The 19,913-nt window shown below is 41.1% G+C and overlaps 2 protein-coding genes and 1 pseudogene across 3 annotated transcripts; 1 reads left to right on the top strand and 2 right to left on the bottom strand.

Annotated features, from left to right (window-relative positions):
- Positions 1-5,612: 5,612 nt before the first annotated feature.
- On the top strand, positions 5,613-6,551 carry LOC144705758 (uncharacterized). The gene has a single exon (XM_078578566.1). The coding sequence runs from the start codon at positions 5,647-5,649 to the stop codon at positions 6,343-6,345; it is 699 nt and encodes a 232-aa protein (XP_078434692.1). The 5' UTR covers positions 5,613-5,646; the 3' UTR covers positions 6,346-6,551.
- A 7,900-nt stretch (positions 6,552-14,451) lies between these two features.
- LOC144705646 (vacuolar iron transporter homolog 1-like) lies at positions 14,452-17,540 on the bottom strand. 2 transcript variants are annotated; one of them, XM_078578417.1, is made up of 3 exons: positions 16,719-17,540; positions 16,323-16,630; positions 14,452-15,307 (listed from the first exon to the last, which is right to left on the bottom strand). In XM_078578417.1, exon 3 carries the CDS (start codon positions 15,290-15,292, stop codon positions 14,717-14,719), a length of 576 nt encoding a protein of 191 aa, XP_078434543.1. In that variant the 5' UTR covers positions 15,293-15,307; positions 16,323-16,630; positions 16,719-17,540; the 3' UTR covers positions 14,452-14,716. The 2 variants fall into 2 exon arrangements, with proteins under 2 accessions (XP_078434543.1, XP_078434544.1); XM_078578418.1 differs by having other exon boundaries at positions 14,452-15,302; positions 16,323-17,540.
- A 1,024-nt stretch (positions 17,541-18,564) lies between these two features.
- LOC144705413 (ribulose bisphosphate carboxylase large chain pseudogene) lies at positions 18,565-19,529 on the bottom strand (annotated as a pseudogene).
- Between the last annotated feature and the right edge of the window lie 384 nt (positions 19,530-19,913).

The raw sequence follows: 19,913 nt of genomic DNA, 5'->3' as shown, positions 1-19,913 counted from the left end.
GATCCTTAAAATCTTCCCAACTCTTTAGGCCGAATTCCTGCTCTGCGTACTCAAACCAATCTTGGGCCGCTTCATCCAGATGTAGAGATAATACTTGATTTTTTTCCTCATCTGGGATGGGATGTAGACGAAAGAAACGTTCAACCCGTTTGATCCACCCATCTGGGTTTTCACCTTGGAATAACAATAAATCACCATGCATAAAAATGGAATCTGAAGTTAACCTGGGACGATGGTGTTGATTTTATGGCAGATCTTGCAGTGGTCTGACCTCTGGATTCGAGCTGGCGGGGAAGGTAGTCTCTTCATTTCGGTCATTTGTAGCTTGAAATCTGCCAATTGCTCCATAATGTGTTCCAAAACATGATTGGTACGCTTTTGGAACTCGATCTTACTGACCTCGCCTTCCATAGATTGTATGTTAAATGGGGTTTGGAGAAGTATCTCTACGTCGTTGTTGATTGTACTTTAGCTCCAAGGAGAAATGCCAGCTTTGATACCAGTTGATAAGATCCCAGGAGTTGTCCGATGAGGAGACCAAATAAAGATGTGATATTCCTTGGAATAACAACTCAGATAAAGTTTCTGATAACAGAATAAGAAAAATGCAATGGAAATAGATATAGAACTCCGGACGAGACAAATCACTATGTCGGCCTTGACGGGGAATGATCTTCCCCACTCAATCTTTGCTTCCAACTTCCCCTCCCCTCCCGCGTCCATCTGTCATTTCTCTATTTGTAGACGTTTGTCACCTATTCATATTCTCTTACGTTACCTGACGTGGGACGAGTAACCGTCCTAATTCTCTTCTTCTTTCTTGACTCCCGGTCAACACAAGTGAGGCTCGTATCACAACAATGATGATTAAACTATATTCTGAAATTTTATTTTGAAGTAAATACCAAATTTTTTTGTAACTTTCTCCACTTGTGAACAATAAATCTTCTTCTAAATTTCCTATTGTAATAAAATTTTGACACTAGATAAAATCAAATATAGCTGTGCAATTTTCTACAGCAGTTTATACTGAATCTCTTTGCAACTTTTGACAACAAATAACACTGCATCTCTCTCTCTCTCTGTTTGTAAGTTTGTATTGTAGTGAACAATGTATCTCTTAGAAACTTTTTGCCAACATATAAGTTTAGATCTCGCATTCTCCAATTATCTACAGTAGTAAACACATGATCTGACAAGTAGAATGTATGATACCAATGCACTTTAAATTCAGCAGCTATGTTTATGTTTATTTTATTGAGACTCTTACTATACCAAAAATTATAGTTCTCTGAAAATATTTCTCTAGTATCAAATATGACGTTTATCTGCATATTTCTAAAACTGCAATAAATTGAAATTTTCTCTTCTAAACTGTTTAGAGTATCAAATAGAAACTTTAGATTACTACAAATTTAATATATTCAATGTTTCTCAGGAAATCTGTCTACAGTATCAAAGAGAAATTTTGTCTACAGAATTCAACAACTGTTATAATTTGAGTTATTCTAAATACATTATTTATATTATGAAATAGAAATTTTATCTACATATTTGCACAGTTTTTTTCTGTAGATTTCTATGGTTTAAACTAATTGAATCCAGCTCTCTGAAAAGTTAACGACTCTTGTGAGTCATGAATTTTATTGTGAAACATATAAATAAAATACCAATAATCAGTTCTGTGATAATCTTCTTATTGTTTTCTGGATCATTATGCACATTTTTATAAAGTATTGATTCAGAAATTTATTTAAACTGAACTATTTAAGTCATTTCTTCAATTTCAATCATTGAATTATCCTCCTTTTGGAAATGATTTCTCTATAAAGTTATTGAAAACAGAAATATTTACTCCTTAAGAAATAAACAATGCCAATTACGTTTGCCGAATGAATTAACCATATTTTGATAAAAAATATTTTGAGACGTCAAAGAAGAAAACTAGAAGATCTTAGAAAGGAACTAGTGCACTGACATTTCAGGCTGAAACATTAAGGTTGAAAATACCTATCTAAAAGATGCATGATCTTCAGAGACCTGTTAACATTCTAAGGAGGAAAGAAGGATTTTAAAGGTGATTTTGTAGAATAGTTAAATTAAAGAGTTGAAGGTGTCTCCATCCTTGAGATCTTGTAACAACATTGGCGGACTAGAGTTCAAATATTACAGATTGAATGTGTAACTTAGATGATCTATTGGTTTTTGGCTAAAGATTTTCCAGGGTTTTAACAATTCTTTTTGGGTGGATTACAAAACTATGTTGTTGGTTCTAGAACCAAGGTAAAACCTTGTCTAAGAGTGTAAAGAGAGGTGGTAGTTAATCCAGAAATATATATTTTATTTTTATAAAAGATAAGATGTCACTTTATAGAAAACCAATTCAGCCTGCTTCCTTTTAGTGTTTCTTGCAAATACTTATTCCGACATGAGAGAATGTTTCATGATGTCTATCTGGACAATTATATAGCTTATAAAGGCCTTATGTTTATGATTTATATTTGTTTCTCTATGTGGTTATGCTTCGATTGGCTCCCATCAACACACCTCATCTATTTGATCTATCCTGAGAATTTAAATTATCATTAGCTCATCATTTTTTTGTAGATTTGGTGCTTTAGCACAGGCTTGCATAATTTGACGTTGATTCAGGCCAGTTCAGGAAGTTTTGGATAGAGATACATGGGCAAAGACAAGGCTTCAGAAGATGTCAAAAGCAGATAGGGATGCCAACGGATCTCTCTCTCTCTCTCACTCACTTGCTCTCGCCCTCAATCACACACGCGCACTCCATACTTTCGTCCTCTACCTCTCTCTCTCTCTCTCTTTATTTCTTTCTTCAACTTTGACTTAATCCCTGCAAAATATAAACTGTCATACTAGAGGGAGCATTAAACTCATTAAATTTAATAATGTTTTAAACACATTTTTTACTAATAAATAATTAAACTCATGAAATATATTAAAATTATATAAAAACAGTTGTTTTCACCCATGTTTCTGTTGAACGTATGAAATGAGAATCCATATAAAAAGTAATAGAATGCACATAAAATGATCCCATTAACAACCTTAAAATATGCAGGGTTCCAAGCCTTACATTTGGTTCATCCTCCTCCTTGCCCCCTTCCCTCCTGCATCATCCATGTATACTATTTACCCCACATATTTATATATATCTCTCTCTGCACAGAACAACTTCCAGCCTTGCTGATGGACGTCGTCGGTGACATGGTCCCCAGAGCACTGAGTTGATGCTTGGATACCGGTTTGATGCAGGACCTCGTCCGGTTAGGTATCGAGGCGATGCTCAAATATCGGGGTGATAGCGGACGTCGTCGGAGACGTCGTCTGTCGGGTATGGATCTATGGAGATGGGACTATGTGATGTGAAGACTCCTAAGGGGATGTACATGCAGGCCCTGACTCGTGGCATTTTCCAAGCTCCGGGCTCTGGGCCGGGCGACCGATAATGGTAACGGTGACCTCCTGACCCTCGTCGGAGCGACGATGGTGTCTACGACACCAAACAGACTGAGTCTGTGGGTGCTCTCATGTAACAAATGGGCTCGGCCCGTACATTGGGAAAACGCTCGATAGGTTCTCTCATGTCTATTTATCCTCTCACCTATTCTAACCGAAGTGTGGTGGAGTGCAATCGACAGATATACGACAAAGGATAATTTAACTAGCGAACGAGGGGACCGAGGTACCTCTATGGTGTCATTGTCCCCCAGTCATGGTACTTGTCAATGCATGAACCAGTGGGCGGATTCGGTGGAGCTGTGCACGGCGTCGCTCGACTGGCGGTGATGACGTGGCTCAGGTATTGTGACGCAGGAACGGAGGAGGTGGGGTCGAGACATAGGGCGCGGCGACAGTGGCGTGAGCGGTGGCGCAGGCAGCAACGCAGTGTGCGGGTGGCGGTGGGGCAGGTGGTGCGGGCGGCGGTGCGACGGCGGTGGTGGCAGCGGGAGCGTTGGCGGCAGCGACGATGATGATAGCGCAAGCAGGAGTGTGGACGGCGTAGGCGGCGTCGATGGCTGTGCGATTGGCTGCGTAGGCGGTGCGGCGGCTTGGCGCTACCGCGAGCTCTGAGTGGCTGGCGCGGGCAGATGTGGTCGCGGGTCACGCACAATGGGTGACTCTATGTGGACGCGGTCGACGCGATGGGTGCGGTCTGCGCTGCGTGGGCGCTTGGCGCAGGTGGCCTGGGCATTGGCAGCACGGCACCGCACAGTGGCTTGGCCCGGGCCTGGGCTGCCAAGAGGGTGTGGCTTGGGCGGTGGCTGTGATGGGTTGTCTCCGGAGCCTGTGTGAGAAAAAGTGTAGCTGCCGCAGGAGAAAAGGGACAGAAGGAGAGGGGTAGCGATCTTGGCAGGCCTACCCCCTTCCTCCCCATTCCTTTCTCTCTTCTTTTTTCCTCTCTTTTCTTCTGGGGGTAGAAGATCGGCGGCGGCGACGAGGTGCTCTTGGGCGCCAAGAAAAGGAGGGAGCGGGGAGGGGAGGGGAGAGAGATCGGCTGGTCTTCTCTCTTCTTCCTCCTTCCTCCTCCCTTCTTCTTCTTCTTCTTCTTCCTCTTCTTCTTCTTCCTCCTCCTTCCTTCTTCTCTTCCTCTCTCAAGAGGCCGTCGACCTACTTTCTGTTCCAAAAATTCAACGACTTTAGGACTCCCACTCCATTCCCTATATAGGAATGGTAATGGGCCCCTAGAAAAGGGTCCACTTGGGGGGATCCATTAGAGAGGGCTCCCCCCTTAAAACAAGAAACACATAACAAGATGAAAACAGAGGTTCGAAAAGAAAAGGGGCCATGCGCGTGGATATGGCCCGAACTTAAGAGCGTGGGTGTGCCTTCGCCTTCGCCTTGGCATTCCGATCTGGCTGGGGGCCAACCGGCGGCTGTCGATGGCGATGACGTGGGCTTCGGCGGCGTCTTTGATGGAGTGGGGTCTCTTGCTCCATCACTCGCTTAAGTCAGTCACACGACAAGCACACTACACATGCTACTCAACATGGAGCACTTGAGTCAACGCGGTGCTACTCACCAAGAAGCTTGGTCAATGATGTCAAGGGTTAAATGTTATGGAGATGATCCCATAAACAGCCTGAAAACATGCAGTCTTCCGCGCCTTACTTTCACTTCACTATCCTGCTCGCCCCCTTCCCTCCTGCATCATCCATGTACACCATTAATACATCTCTCTCTCTCTCTACGTATACTATTTACCCCACATATTTATATACCATTTACCCCATATATTTATACATTTCTCTCTCTACGTATACTATTTACCCCACATATTTATATACTATTTATGCATCTCTCTCTATATACTATTTACCCCCACATATTGATATACTATTTATGCATCTCTCTCTCTCTCTATACATAGTTTATATATCTCTCGCTCTACCTAGAAAAAGTTTCAGCCTCGTCCAAGTCAGTCAGACAGCAAAGAAACGACCAACTTGACATGCTACCTCAACGCGGAGAAGCTCCGGTCAACGCGGTGCTACTCGCCAAGAAGCCACGTAATCCGACCCCGAGTTTCCCTTTATTTACGAAATCACCCTCGAAATTCTCCTATTTATACCCCGCGGCGCCGCCAACCCACCTCCTCTCTCAGAGGCGAGCGGCGCCGCCATGGAGGGGGGGAGGAAGTCGCCGATACAAGGCCTGCGGCCGGCGCCGCTGCGAGTCAGCAAGGAGTCTCACAAGATCGGAAAGCCGCCGCCGCCGCCGCCGCCGGCGCAGCCGCCGGCGCAACCGGCGGCGCCGCCAAGAAGGCCGGTGATAATCTACGACGTCTCGCCCAAGGTCCACCACATCGACGCCAGCGACTTCATGGCCATGGTTCAACGCCTCACCGGCCCCTCCCCGGCGGCGCCGCCGCAATCCACCGGCGGCGGCGGCGGTGACGTGTCGCCCGCGGCGCGCCTCGCCGCCGTCGAGATGGTGACTCAGCGCGCCGCGGCGACGGCGGCGGCGCGGACGCGGCAACCCGCCGCCGACGACATGATCACGCAGTGGATCGGCGCGCCGCCGGTGGATTGCGGCGGCGCCGCCGGCGGCCTCCCCGGGATTCTCTCTCCTCTCCCCTCCTCCCTCCCCCCCTTATCGCCGTCCATCTTCGATCCCACGGTCGATCCCACCTCCATGTCCTTCTTGAACGAGATGAGCCCCCTCTTCCGTCCCACCCACGCCGCCGCCAATATCTTCGGCGGCGCCGCCAGTATCTACGGCGGCGACGGCGACTGCGCCGCCTTTCTAGCGAGTCCCGGAAGTCTCCTCTCTAACCCTTTTCTTCTCTCTCCTCAATGGGATTTCTTCAGCCCTTTGTAAATCCCTCCTCCGCCGCCGCCGCCGGGGAACGGGTCAAAGCTTGAAGGCCCGGCCTTTAATGCGACAGCCGGCGGGGGATTAAGATTTAAGACTGTAAATTTAATTTTTAATGTTTGGAGTTTTTTTTTTATTCTTTTTTTTTGGCTGCAGATTATAATTTTGAGGCCCGGAATTTAGGCGACCCTTGGTCTGGGTTGTTTGACCGAGATGAATGTTTTTTTATTTGTTTTTTTTTAAATGTTTTTATCGTGTTTGATTGAAAAGGTGGTTGATTGGATCAAAGATGGCTTGATTCTACCAGAATAAAATCCTCACACACCTATGTTGAGATTTATTTCATCGACCTACCTGCAAGTCTTCTTTTTTTTTGGCTTTAAATATCAGGTAGTATAGTACCAGCAAGTCTTGAAGCATCAGTAAAAGACAAAAAATACTTGTTAAAGTAAGAAAACATAGGTAGAGCACTTCGGGTCAAGTAAGACGCTATTTACAGTTCAGTATAAACATTAGTAACTCTCTAAGAGTTTAGAGCTGTAGAACGGATGACGTTTCGTCGTCCGTCCGTCATATGTCATTCGTGACGAATGTGGATGACGAAAAATGAAGAATGGATGAAGAAAACGGACTGATGACTTTTTGGTGACGGAGATATTCGTGATGTCTCCCTGTCTCTCTCTCGATCGCTCCCTCTTTCTCTCTCTCTCGTGATCGATCACTCCCTCTTTCTCTCTCTTTTTCTTGATCCCTCTCCCTCTCTCTCTTTCTCGATCGCTCCCTCTTCCTCTCTCTCTCTCTCTCTCGATCACTCCCTCTTCATCTCTCTCGATCATTCCCTCTCCTTCTCCCTCTCTCTCTCTTTCTCTCGATCACGCCCTCTTCCTCTCTCTCTCTCTCTCTCGATCACTCCCTCTTCATCTCTCTCGATCATTCCCTCTCCTTCTCCCTCTCTCTCTCTTTCTCTCGATCACGCCCACTTCCTCTCTCTCTCGATCGTTCCCTCTCCCTCTCCCCCTCTCTCTTTCTCTCGATCGCTCCCTCTTCCTCTCTCTCTCGATAATCCCTCTCCTTCTCCCTCTCTCTCTCGATCGCTCCCTCTTCCTCTCTCTCTCGATAATCCCTCTCCTTCTCCCTCTCTCTCTCGATCGCTCCCTCTTCCTCTCTCTCTCGACAATCCCTCTCCTTCTCCCTCTCTCTCTCTATCGCTCCCTCTCCCTCTCCCGCTCTCTCTTTCTCTCCATCACCCTCTCCTCTCTCTCTCTCTCCTTCACTATCTCTCTCTATCACTCCCTCTCCTTCTCCCTTCTTCTCTCTCTCTGTCTCTGCCTCTCTCTCTCCTTCTCTCTATCACTCCCTCTCCGTCTCCCTTCTTCTCTCTCTCTCTCTCTCTCTCCCTCTCTCTATCACTCCCTCTCCTTCTCCCTTCTTCTCTCTCTCTGTCTCTCTCTATCACTCCCTCTCCCTTCTCCCTTTCTCTCTCTCCCGATCACTCCCTCTCTCTATCACTCCCTCTCCTTCTCCCTTCTTCTCTCACTCTCTCTCTCTCTCTCTGTCTCTGTCTCTCTCTATCACTCCCTCTCCCTTCTCCCTTTCTCTCTCTCCCGATCACTCCCTCTCCTTCTCCCTTCTTCTCTCACTCTCTCTCTCTCTCTCTGTCTCTGTCTCTCTCTATCACTCCCTCTCCCTTCTCCCTTTCTCTCTCTCCCGATCACTCCCTCTTCCTCTCTCTCGATCGTTCCCTCTCCTTCGCTCTCTCTGTCTCTCTCTCCATCGGTCCCCTCCCTCTCTTTCTCTCGCTCTGCTTGGTCATCCATTCTTCCGTTATCCGTTCTGTTTTCTGTAACAGAGGAATAACGGAACGGATAACGATAACGGACTTGTGACGATGATTTAACAGAGATGGATGAGGAAATGGACGAAGAAAATTCCATGGACGGATAACGGAACTGAAGTCAGTTCAGTCCCGTTCTGTCCGTTCAAAAACGTCAGCCGTTTTTATCCAACAGCTTTATTAGACTTAGCACAATTTTAATCATAATGGATTTCAGAGGGGTTAGAATATTTCTGGACTTGTACCAGATTAAAACAAGCTAAATGTAGCTCAATCAAAACTTTTGACTTGCTGCTTTAGTTTCATCTAAATATACCATTTCCCATGAGCAAATTACCTCTTTTATTCACAAAAAGAGAAATCCCAATAAAAACCCTTCTTAAATTAATGAGTCTCTCAAATGAAAATGTGAGTATTTCATACACATTTGTAATGATAGGTATCTGAGTATATATGGATTACCCTAGTGTTGAGCCCCCCTAAAAGGCTAGGAAACAGCCATTTGCCTAAAAATGTGGAGAAAGTAAAGAATTATAGGTGCTAATGTGATTTGTGGGTCATAACTCGCACATTTAACATATAATTTTATCTTAAATCTAAACCAATCTACTGATGTTTGCTTGAATTTTTAAGAATCGGGAAAATATCTGTATACATAAAAGTAGCAAAAATGCACATTCTAATAGAGTTAGTTCTCATCTATAGAATTTCCCTTCTATTACTGTGTTAGTCGTATGTTGAAAACACATTTTAAGGTACATAAATTTTTTTCTGATGCTTGGGGAATTTAAAGGCATCATTTAATGCACTCAAAGTAATATTGACTTCTTTTATTTTATGTTATTACGTACCAATTTGTAAGTGGATCAGGTTGCGCATTAGGATCATTTTATATTTTATAAAATATAAAACCCAAAAATACACCTAGAGAAGCATAACCTAACCTGATCCTATTTTATATTTGGGATTTCAATGATGATCAAGAATGTTTTCAATTCTGAATTTGCATGGATAGGGTTTGATGAAATAATCAATTATTTAATTAATGCAATTATTATGGTGAAAATACTTAACTAAATAATTCATAGAACTATCATTTCCTTGTGCTACTTTCGTAGTGTATAAAGATATGATTTTTTTACAGGAATCATATGCACCTGTTGACTAGACTGTCAGTCCCTCATAGATGTGGGCAGAATGGTGTCAGCTCTATAGTGTTAATTTTTCTAATGTGTTTGCCTCATGGACTACAAGGCCCTATCAAAGGCTGCAACATTGGTCTTCCACTTGGAACCATTAAGGTGACGTGCTGGATTATTACATGATAAACTCAAATTTAGGGTGGTTATTTTTAGTTGATATTTGAGTTAATAAATAATAAATTATAAGCCTTTACTCGTAAATAGTTTGACTGGTAAGTGAGGAGCAAGGGTCGTCTCTACAAGGAACACATATTAGGGTTTAAATAATCTCTAGATGATGATTCAAGAGGGATGAGAGGAGATACATAGACAATAGGATATTGTGATGTGATGAATAGAAGTTGGTGAGAGGGTGATAATACTTATTTAATAAGACTGATACAAATAATAATATGAAGAATATGAAGGAGGTTGTGGACATATCAAATGGAAATGAGAGAGTGAGACAAATGAAGATGTGAAGTGATGATGGATGTAGATGATGAATAAGGATATAGGATGGTGAAATGGGTGTATTGATGTGATTGTACGTAGCTGGATGATGGTGAAATAGAATGGTGGACGAAGAAATGATACTAATCTAACAAAATGGAGGCGATCGAAGAATGGATAGGTGGTTGAGAGATGGAGAAGATGATGATGGACTAGATGATTAGGGTTTTTATATGAAACGAAGGTGATGAGATTGAGACAGGAATCAGAGAAGGATGTGGTAGGGTGAGAGGATGGAAGACGGTGATGAGAATGAGATTATGAAATAATGATGCAGATCTAACTAAAGTGATGTGAGGGAAACAAATCAATGTAACGCAAGAGACTAACCTTATATCCCCATGCTACCCAAGATCAATGCATTTTATTGATCTAGATGAGACTATCCACTTCTCTAATGATCTTCCCCAATAACTCAAAACACCAAGAACACCTCAATGGACCTTCAAAATCCTCACTCTATTTCAATCAGACTCTCTAGGAGGAAGTGAGTTCAAAGACAGTTTTTACAGAAATCTGAGGCTCTATTTATATTCTATTGAATGGATAGAAAGAGGAGGAAAATGAAAGTTACACTCAAAACTTCAGCTCAAAATCCTTCTAGATTGTTTGATGTCGTGATTTGAATTTGGATCATTCTCACACCTCTGATTTTCTCTCTCCTTCATTTTGGAAGAAATTAAAAGTCAAAGAGCCATTAACTAATTCCAAAACATAGACACTAATTAATGAATATATTAGAAATATATTTTTAAAATTTTAAAAAAGATATATCTTAGATAATGCCAAAATATTGATGAAAAAATATATTCAACTTAAAAAATATGTTCATTCAGAATATGACGTCATAAAAACCACTAAAGATCCTTAAAAAGTCATAGAATTCAAAATATCATTATAGTAATACTCTTATTTATTTTAGGGTTGATAACACACAATAATAATTTATTACAAAGAAACATCTAAATATGGTCATATTAACCTTCTAAAACTGTGTTATCACTATACTTATACACACTAGACCATATTTCTACACTTGGACCATTGTCGTGTGACTTTTGTTGGGTTCTAGGGCATGATTGAGGTTAAATCTCATATCTAAAGAGTTAAAACAGAATCATAAGGGCCCTTAAACCTGAGGATCAAATCACATGTGTGTATATTCACTCTATGATTTCTCAGTTCCTTGGGCCATACATGCTAAGTCGTTCTCAATCCACCTCTAGAAGTATCCATGTGAGCTCAACACATTGAGTTGCCTCCTTTGTCCTGATCATCCTTGTTATTTATCCACCATTGTTGTCACACTTTTTCGATCAAATTGAGAGTAGAGGAGAGTGAAGGGGAGAAGGGAGAAGAATTCTGGACTGGGTGGATTTTATTAAATGGCTTATCATATTTTTACTTAATGATATATTTTTAATAAACCTCCTAAAATTTAAGTGTCTCTTACAATGTGCAAAAGATCATTTGTGTGGGAACCTCTAAGATCATACATCAGCATATAGATTAATTAATCATGGATTAGTTTGACTCAATCAATATGTTGAGTTTTCAACCCGTGGGGTGCCAAACTGTACCTTGTGCTCTAGAAGATACAAATGAGTTTAATGGTTCTCTCATGGAACATGACTATCATCAGTTACCATATATTTACAATCATTCACATGCTTGGTGTTCCTACGAGGACTTCACGTATGGGTAGCTATCAAACCCTAATCAACAATTCGAGTTAGTACTGATAATGTAGTCGAGGATTTAATTGTATCTTCTTCCTTGAGCTTTATCCTCTTGATGAGATCACATGTTGAATTCTCTATCATATTCATGAACTTCTTGATGCACTCAAACTAAGACTTTTTTTGGAATTCCATGATTGAAAACTCATAGGTCACAAGTTAAAGTACATTCATCCATCCACAATGAATCTTTGGTGTCTCAAGTATGAAGGCTGATTACATAAGGTGATGTGATTCAACTTGATTAACAGTTTAGTATAACACCATTTAGGTATTCACATGGATCAATTCAGTGAAGTTTTTCCACTAAAGAGGACCTAGTATGTGCCCTTACTCTCTCAAAACCAATAGCTATAAAACAAACATACTCATAACACGAGTGGAACTAGAAAACACTATTCTATGTTGATAATTTGATTTCCTTCTCAAGGAACCCTCTGAACATGAATATTTTACTATATGCTAATTAACTAATGATAACCGTATTATAATCTCACCTTATTTAGTCATTTGATGCATTCATAGTCTTCATTATTTGCATCACTCGTGCATTAGGATTAATAGATTTTCCATTGAACGTTCAATCATACATGAAATGTGTGATCTGTTTAACACGCTCATATATTTTGCATAATTTTTTTTTGAGGAAAATGAAATGGTTTTTAAATATTAAATCACTCTGGAACCCTATAAAGGATGCTATAATGCGATGCATCAATAAAATAGTTTATAATAACAATTATTTAGTGCTGTCATTAATTTATGTGTATTTGCATTAAAATAATCATCTGTATGTCTTATCAAGCTTAAAATTTTCACGTGTATTTTATTGATGTTATGATTTTCTACATCTGCAGTATCTAATGGCATTTTTGACGTCCTATACTCATATTTATAAATAAATTTATTTTCTGAGTCAAATATTTTTTGAATTTTCTAACATCATAATTAAATATTTTTGGAATTTATTTTTTGTGAGATATTTTTGGGATTTCATATATTATAATGTTTTACTATAATTACCAGTGAATTTATGACTTTTTCAGGTTTATTTTGATACAATCATGTGTCATTATTCGATATATTGGAAAATAACCACTTTGAAAGTTCACGTTGAGTATTCGTGCTAACGATTACAAAAGATGTCATTAGGGAAGAAAAAATAGTAAGGAAAATGGTCTATCATGAGCTGATGTTTAGAGGAAGATCTAAATAATATTTCACTTTAATGGATCCCCCTTGTGGAGAAGTTGAGGATTTAAGTCTGATTTGTTTTACCTAAACTGCCTAATTTTATTTTATCAGAGGTTTTATATTTAGTCGTAAATGAACTGTAAATGATTGGTTAGTTTTTTTTAATTTGTTAATATCACATTCAACTATAGGATGATTTGAATAAAAACTCATGAATTAAATCATAAGGAAATAAGTAAAAAAAATTGATTATTATATTGATACTTGTAAATAAAAGAAAAAATTGACAGAATGATACAGGTATAAACCCTCTGAGTTTGGATATTTGTATGAATTCTTAAATATAAAACCTCTGAGTTTGGATCTTCTATCAAATGGATACTTTTATGAATTCTTAAATGTTCTAATTGAGATGTCAACAAAACTTGATTTAATGATTAGATATGTTATATCAATATCCATGTGTATGAATTGATAAATATTGAGATATTTGCTTCAATATAATCAAAATACATACTGTATTTACTACTCTGAGAAAGGAGATGACATCATATTATATTTTTCAAGAATGCATTAACTATAGGTAAACTTGGCTCCCTGGGCCCAGCTCAATTGGGAATAGATATGCTCAATTTTGAGGAAAAATAAACAGAAATTTAATGGTATTACAAGTTTTAAAAAGGATGGTTTTGACAATCAATGAATACAAAATAAAACATCACATGATGTTCGCCACTTTATCTCTTAGTCACATAGTTGACCATTAATAAAATTTAGAACACCCAGTTTTATTGGTTCTCAATACTTGAGCCATACTTATAGTTTGATCAAATGAGTCAGGGATAATCAGAGGGAAAAATAAAACCAAGTATTAGAGAGAGATGTATATTTAAGTACAATGTGACATAAAGAGGGAAAGTAAGTTGAGAGCGATTTTATAATGATTGAAAAATGAGATATATTAATGATTGGTTAAGTAATATGTATCCAGAGATTTAAGAACTTATGGAAAGTATATGGGAATAATGAACCTTGGAAACCACTTTGTTAAGAAGAGACAAGCGAGTGGTTCACTAAATTATTTTAATTATACTGAATATATATATATATATATATATATTTGACATTGAATGATTTTGAGACATTGCATGCATGTATCTTAAAGAAAGAAGCATGGAAGGAGTCCCCAGAGGACCCAATGAAATGGACAACTCCTAGGTGGGACGTAGTGTCTCATGGATGATAAAATGGAGAAGTTTTGGTGGCCAAGGTCAAGAAAACGTTTCTCCAAGAATAATATTTTTACTTATATCATTATCTCTGTGCTGGAACATGTTTTCCTGGACTTCCCCAAAAATAAAAAATGGTCTACTTGGTCACCTTTATTCTCAGTTTCATCATAATCCTCTTCTTCTTCCTCCTCTTCTTGTTCTTCTCAATTTTTACATTCATCATGATCAGTCTATTGAGGAAGAAGAATCAAGAAAGATGAACCAGCAACTCACCAGCCTCGTCAGCGGCAGCATCAGCCAATAGGAATACAAATAAAGATTAGCAAGTAAAAACATGACACATATCCTATACTCTTTAAGAGAAGTGGCAGCTATAATCAAATTTAAGTCCAAATGTAGATACGATAAAATGTAGGGTGTCAGGAGAGAAATAAACAGCTAGGAATCAATCTAATCTAGCCATTATCATCTGTTATAACGGCTAAGCTTCAAACGTTCTATTATTACACTACCATACAAAATTATAAATACAAACCGATGTGAACAGATTGATTTCACAGAATCATCAATCTTAACAACACATCTGGGTATCTTTCTCTCTCTCCCCTTCCTCGTCCTTCTCCTTCTCTTGTTCTTGTTCTAGATGGCATAGTCAAGAACTCTCACACAGTGAAGGTGCATGGGCTAGAGGCTGACGAAGCCGCCGACGGCCTTCATAATCCCAAAGGAGACCGCCATGGCGAGCCACCCGCCCACCACGGCTCGAACCACGGCCCTGCCCATGGGCGCCCTCCCGAGCCAGGCCCCGCCCAGCCCGAACCCAGCCAGCGCCGCCGTCGACGCCACCGCCACCGCAGTCACCTTCCCCTTGTAACTCCCCACAAACGCCACCGCCGCCAGCGGCGCCGCCGCTCCGCCGCCAAACGCCGCCGCCGACGCCGCCGCGGCCTTCACCGCCGCCGAAAACCCGCTGTCCTTCTCTTCATCGCCGCCCTCCCGCCGAGCCTGGGCTCGCACCACGTCGGACTGCGCCCGGACCGAGACGAACTCGCCAATGGCCATGCTGCACGCACCGGCAACGAGCCCAGCCAGGCCGGCTAGGACCATCGGCCCGGGCTCGGGCCGCGCCGCGCCCACGCCCAGCATCATGGAGGCCGTGGAGACGAGCCCGTCGTTGGCGCCCAGGGCCGCGGCTCGCAGCCACTGGGCCCTCTTCCCGTAGTCTGGCTCGGTCGTGGCCTTGAGCTCGTCCAGCGCCATGGCAGCCACTCTAAACTTTTATACAAAGAGATTAACACAGAGAGAGAGAGAGATGTTATGAGGAGAATAGGATAGATAGAAAGAAAAATAGAGATAGAAATAGATAGAGATAGAGAACAAGAAAACGAGGAGAGGGAGATAGATAGACAGGGATAGAGAGAGAGAGAGAGAGGAGTAGTGGGAGATAGAAAGCTGGACCGCGAGAGAGAGAGAGAGAGAGAAGAGTAGTGGGAGATAGAAAGCTGGACCGCGAGAGAGAGAGAGAGATGTTATGAGGAGAATATGACAGATAGAAAGAAAAATAGAGATAGCGATAGAGAACAAGAAAACGAGGAGAGGGAGATAGAAAGATAGGCAGCGGTAGATAGATATAAAGAAAGAAAACGAGGAGTGGGAGATAGAAAGCTGGTCCGCAATAGAGAGAGAGAGATGTTATCAGGAGAATAGGATAGAAAGAAAGAAAAATAGAGATAGGGATAGATAGAGATAGAGAACAAGAAAACGAGGAGAGGGAGATAGATAGACGGGGATAGATAGAGAGAGAGAGAAGAAAAGGAGGAGTGGGAGATAGAAAGCTGGACCGCGATAGAGAGAGAGAGAGAGATGTTATGAGGAGAATTGGATAGATAGAAAGAAAAATAGAGATAGAGATAGATAGCGATAGAAAACAAGAAAACGAGGAGAGGGAGATAGAAAGATAGACAGGGATAGATAGAGAGACAGATAGGAGGGGGGGGGGATAGAAAGCTAGACGGCGACAGAGAGAGAGATGGAGAGAGAGAGAGATATGTTATGAGGATAAATAGATAGATAGAAAGAAAAATAGAGATAGAGATAGATAACAAGAAAACAAGGAGAGGGAGATAGAAAGATAGACAGCGATAGAAAGAGAGAGAAGAAGAAAACGAGGAGTGGGAGATAGAAAGCTGGACCGCGATAGAGAGAGAGATAAATATAACTAGGTGGATAAGAAGGGAGACAGAGAAGGGACGTAATAGAAAGTTGAAAGTAACAGTCCTCGAAGACTCACCAGCGCGTCGATTATCTGGAGAAGTGTACGAAGTTTGGTTCGGCTCCTATATAAACAAAAACTCTGCGCAGATATCTCTCCCAAAACTCCTGGTGCGTCTGGGCTACTCACAATTTTTGATTCAGAGAAAGCGGAAGAAGAGACGCCAACACCTTGGAGTTGGAATAACCGGAAACTTGCCAGTGCGTCGATTCTCCGTATAATTGTGGAGTTCTATGCGAGTCAAGATGAGAAAATCTCGATCACACGAATCTGCTGCACGATTTCTTCTCTCAAAGCTCATGATCTACTGAGACCACTCTCAATATCTGGACAGAGAAAGAGCGGAGACCAGAAGAATTTTAGTTGAAATTGCATGTTGATAACCATTGAGCCCGATATCCTAACCATGCTTACTCTACTGCGAGACTACTCCTCATTTGTAGAGAGAGATCGAGAGATTATCTCTGTGGACTGGTCCAGTGGATGCTGATAGATCCACCATTCTCAATCCCCGGCGGATTCAGTTGTTGATATACGCTAACCCAGAACCCAATTTTCTCTCTCTAAACTCCTGTTCCGTGGAGGCCACTCTCTACTTCTAGAGAGATGGATGTATATAGAAATAGATAAAAGTGAGCGAGAGATAGATAGAGAGAGAGAGAGAGAGAGAGAGAGAGTGCAAGAGGGATTGACGGATAAAGATAGAGAAGACTAGAGGAGAGATGGATAGAGACAATGACCCAGATACAGAGAAAGAGAGAGAGCAAGAGGGATTGATGGAGAAAGATAAAGAAGACTGGAGGAGAGATGGATGGAGACAGACCCGGATACAGATATACAGAGAAAGAAACCAAGAGGGATTGATGGAGAAGGATATATACAAGACTAGAGAAGAGATGTTCGGAGACAGAGCCCGATCAAGTGTGAGAGAGAGAGAGAGCAAGAGGGATTGATGGATGAATCGAGAAAGATAAAGAAGACTAGAGGAGAGATGGATGTAGACAGAGACCCAGATACAGAGAGACTCACAGAGCGAGAGAGACTGAGAGAGACTGAGAGAGAGAGAGAAGGTACAAGGCCAGAAGCGTTGCAGTTGCAACGGACCACGAACAAGGATCGTTCCTTGCTGGGAAAAGGCACGGGACGGGCTCTTGTTTCCATATTTCCCTTTCTGTTTTAATCTATCTCTTTTTCTTTCTCGCCAAACTGGGGAACTGGGTTTAGGCGAAGCTTGTGGATTCCCCGTAGACGGCACGCTCCGCAGATGGCTTCCACGCGGCGACCACAACCCATGTCTGATCTTTGTAATCTCCTTGAATTTAGGCAGACACGGAGTACACGGAGATTGTTCAAAGAAATAATACAGTATGAAGAGCGTCGCAGAGGAAGAGATGTAGAGACGAGAGAGAGATACTGCAAGTCACCAGGAAGAAAGGAGCATCCAAAACATCTACTCCGATGTTGCATGTCTAGCAAAGCGCTGAGCTTATTCCCATTAATTTCCAATTAAGCTTGACGCTTCCCCATCATATTGCCAACTCTCAGCTTGTGAGTAAGTTCAAAAGACTGTAGTTTACCAAGATCTTTGATGTACATGTTCTCCAAAGAAATCCGATCTTACTCAAGAACAGGACGAGATGAGAGGAGAAGGAAGAAGAGAAGATGAGAGGGATGAACAATCAAGATCGTTGTTTATTCCCTTGTTTAGATGATTTCGTTGGTTAGTATTTATATTGTCCATAGTTGTTATAATATAAATATAATTATGTTAAGATCGTAGCCGTGATAACAGTTTGTAATGGCTGTAACAAGATAAATGATAACCATTGGATCATATTTATGTTTAATCCTATATTGAATTCTGATTCGTTATCTCATAAGGAGTATAAGGGGTATGTGTTTGATTTTTATTAACTACTCTTTATTAATAATGCTATTGGCCCACGTCATCTCTATACTGTCTTCTGGCGGGTTGCTGACTCCTCCTCATCCTCCAATTGAGTAATCCAAGATTAACCAAGTCTAACATATTCTTCTTCTGCCACTCAAACACCACAAGATTACAACCCTTTAGGCCAGTCACAATGATATCATCAATTTGCACACCAACTAGTTCAGATCTGAGCATGTCATTTCATGGGGAGTAAATTCCTATGAGGTTTTGGTAAATATAAAGAATACTAGATATTCATCTCATGGTGCTACCTCAATTGGCATGATGCCATTTTCAATTTCAATACCTGATTTTTTACATTAATCATTAAGGCATTCTGGTTGCTTCATATAAACCAACAAAACCTAAGTCATCTCTCTCACCTCCCAGCATACGTACTAAGGTACCAGATTGAATATTCTCCGCATCAGACATACGTAATGCTAAAACTAGTGCATAAAAATGCATACCATGATTTTTCTGCCCATGCATTGCTTGGTGGATATGAAGTTGAGCGTTGTCTTATCAGTAATTTGCTAAATTAGTACTTGCACTTAATCCATCAATTAAGTAGTCATGCATAACAATAGGGACACCCAATTCTCTAGCAAGCACAGCTCTCTTTATCATGTCTTCACAAGTACTTGCGACATCATTTAGGTAATGTCCTTTAGTTTCACCAGTTTCAGCTTGTGCTTTATAAATTGATCCAGCACAGAATAAGAAGTGGACTCTCCAATCCATAAATGGACGTGAGTTTACATTTTCATCATCCTTGGAAAAAATGTAGACATTCATAAACCACTCTACTATAGTTTTTTTGTAGATTGTGTTCAATTTATCTCTCTCAACTTGGAACCAGTGAGGTAAGCCTTGGAATAAGGTGGAGTAACTCTCAAATCTTCCAGACGTAGAGCTCGTAAAGCTTAAATCTACAATGAATTGTACATGTTAGCAACGCAATCTTATTTCAAAAAGTATAATGTGTAAACTACATAAGCAATATATTAACTTTATTATGCAGAAAAAGGTTTGACGCGCTAGCATCATCCTTTGTAACAATCAAGCCCAGTAAGCCCATCAGTCCACAGTTGTTCATGTATGAGTACAAGATTTCCCAGCTACTCCATACCCTGATTCTTCAGGTCGAACTCCAGGTTGAGAGTTACTCAGAATGCTGCGAAGATATCAGTATATTTTGTCTGTTACTGAGGAGTATAATTAGTCAATTTGTAATACTTAATCCATGCTTTGAATCCAGAACTTGGTTTACTCTTTGTTTGTGGTGACATAAGCCCCTCCATACAAATGAACTAAGAAATCTCAGAATGACACAGTCGACTTAACATGGATTCGGCATAAATGAAAATTTGAAAGTAAAATAAATTATTTCACAATTTTTTGTTTGATTATCAATTAATGTTCTTGATTGACTGATTATACCCTTTATTTAATTCGTGAAATACATCATTATTGTATACTCTTCAAAATGTATAGTACAAACAAACCTTTGGGCGAAGCCTCTATAGACAAAGGTGTTCTCAATCGGTGAAGCCTCCTAGGTGTTCTGAATCAGTGACTCCTCAAAGGTGTTCTCAATCGGTGAAGCCTCCATTGCCTTTACTGAAGTGTTCTCAATCGGCGAAGCCTCCTTGGACTGAACTGAGGAGTTCTCA

Source organism: Wolffia australiana, chromosome 7 (assembly GCF_029677425.1).
Source record: "Wolffia australiana isolate 7733 chromosome 7, ASM2967742v1".
Taxonomy (NCBI): domain Eukaryota; kingdom Viridiplantae; phylum Streptophyta; class Magnoliopsida; order Alismatales; family Araceae; genus Wolffia; species Wolffia australiana.
Note: the sequence above shows the minus strand (reverse complement) of the source record. Positions and strands in the feature narration are given on the sequence as shown.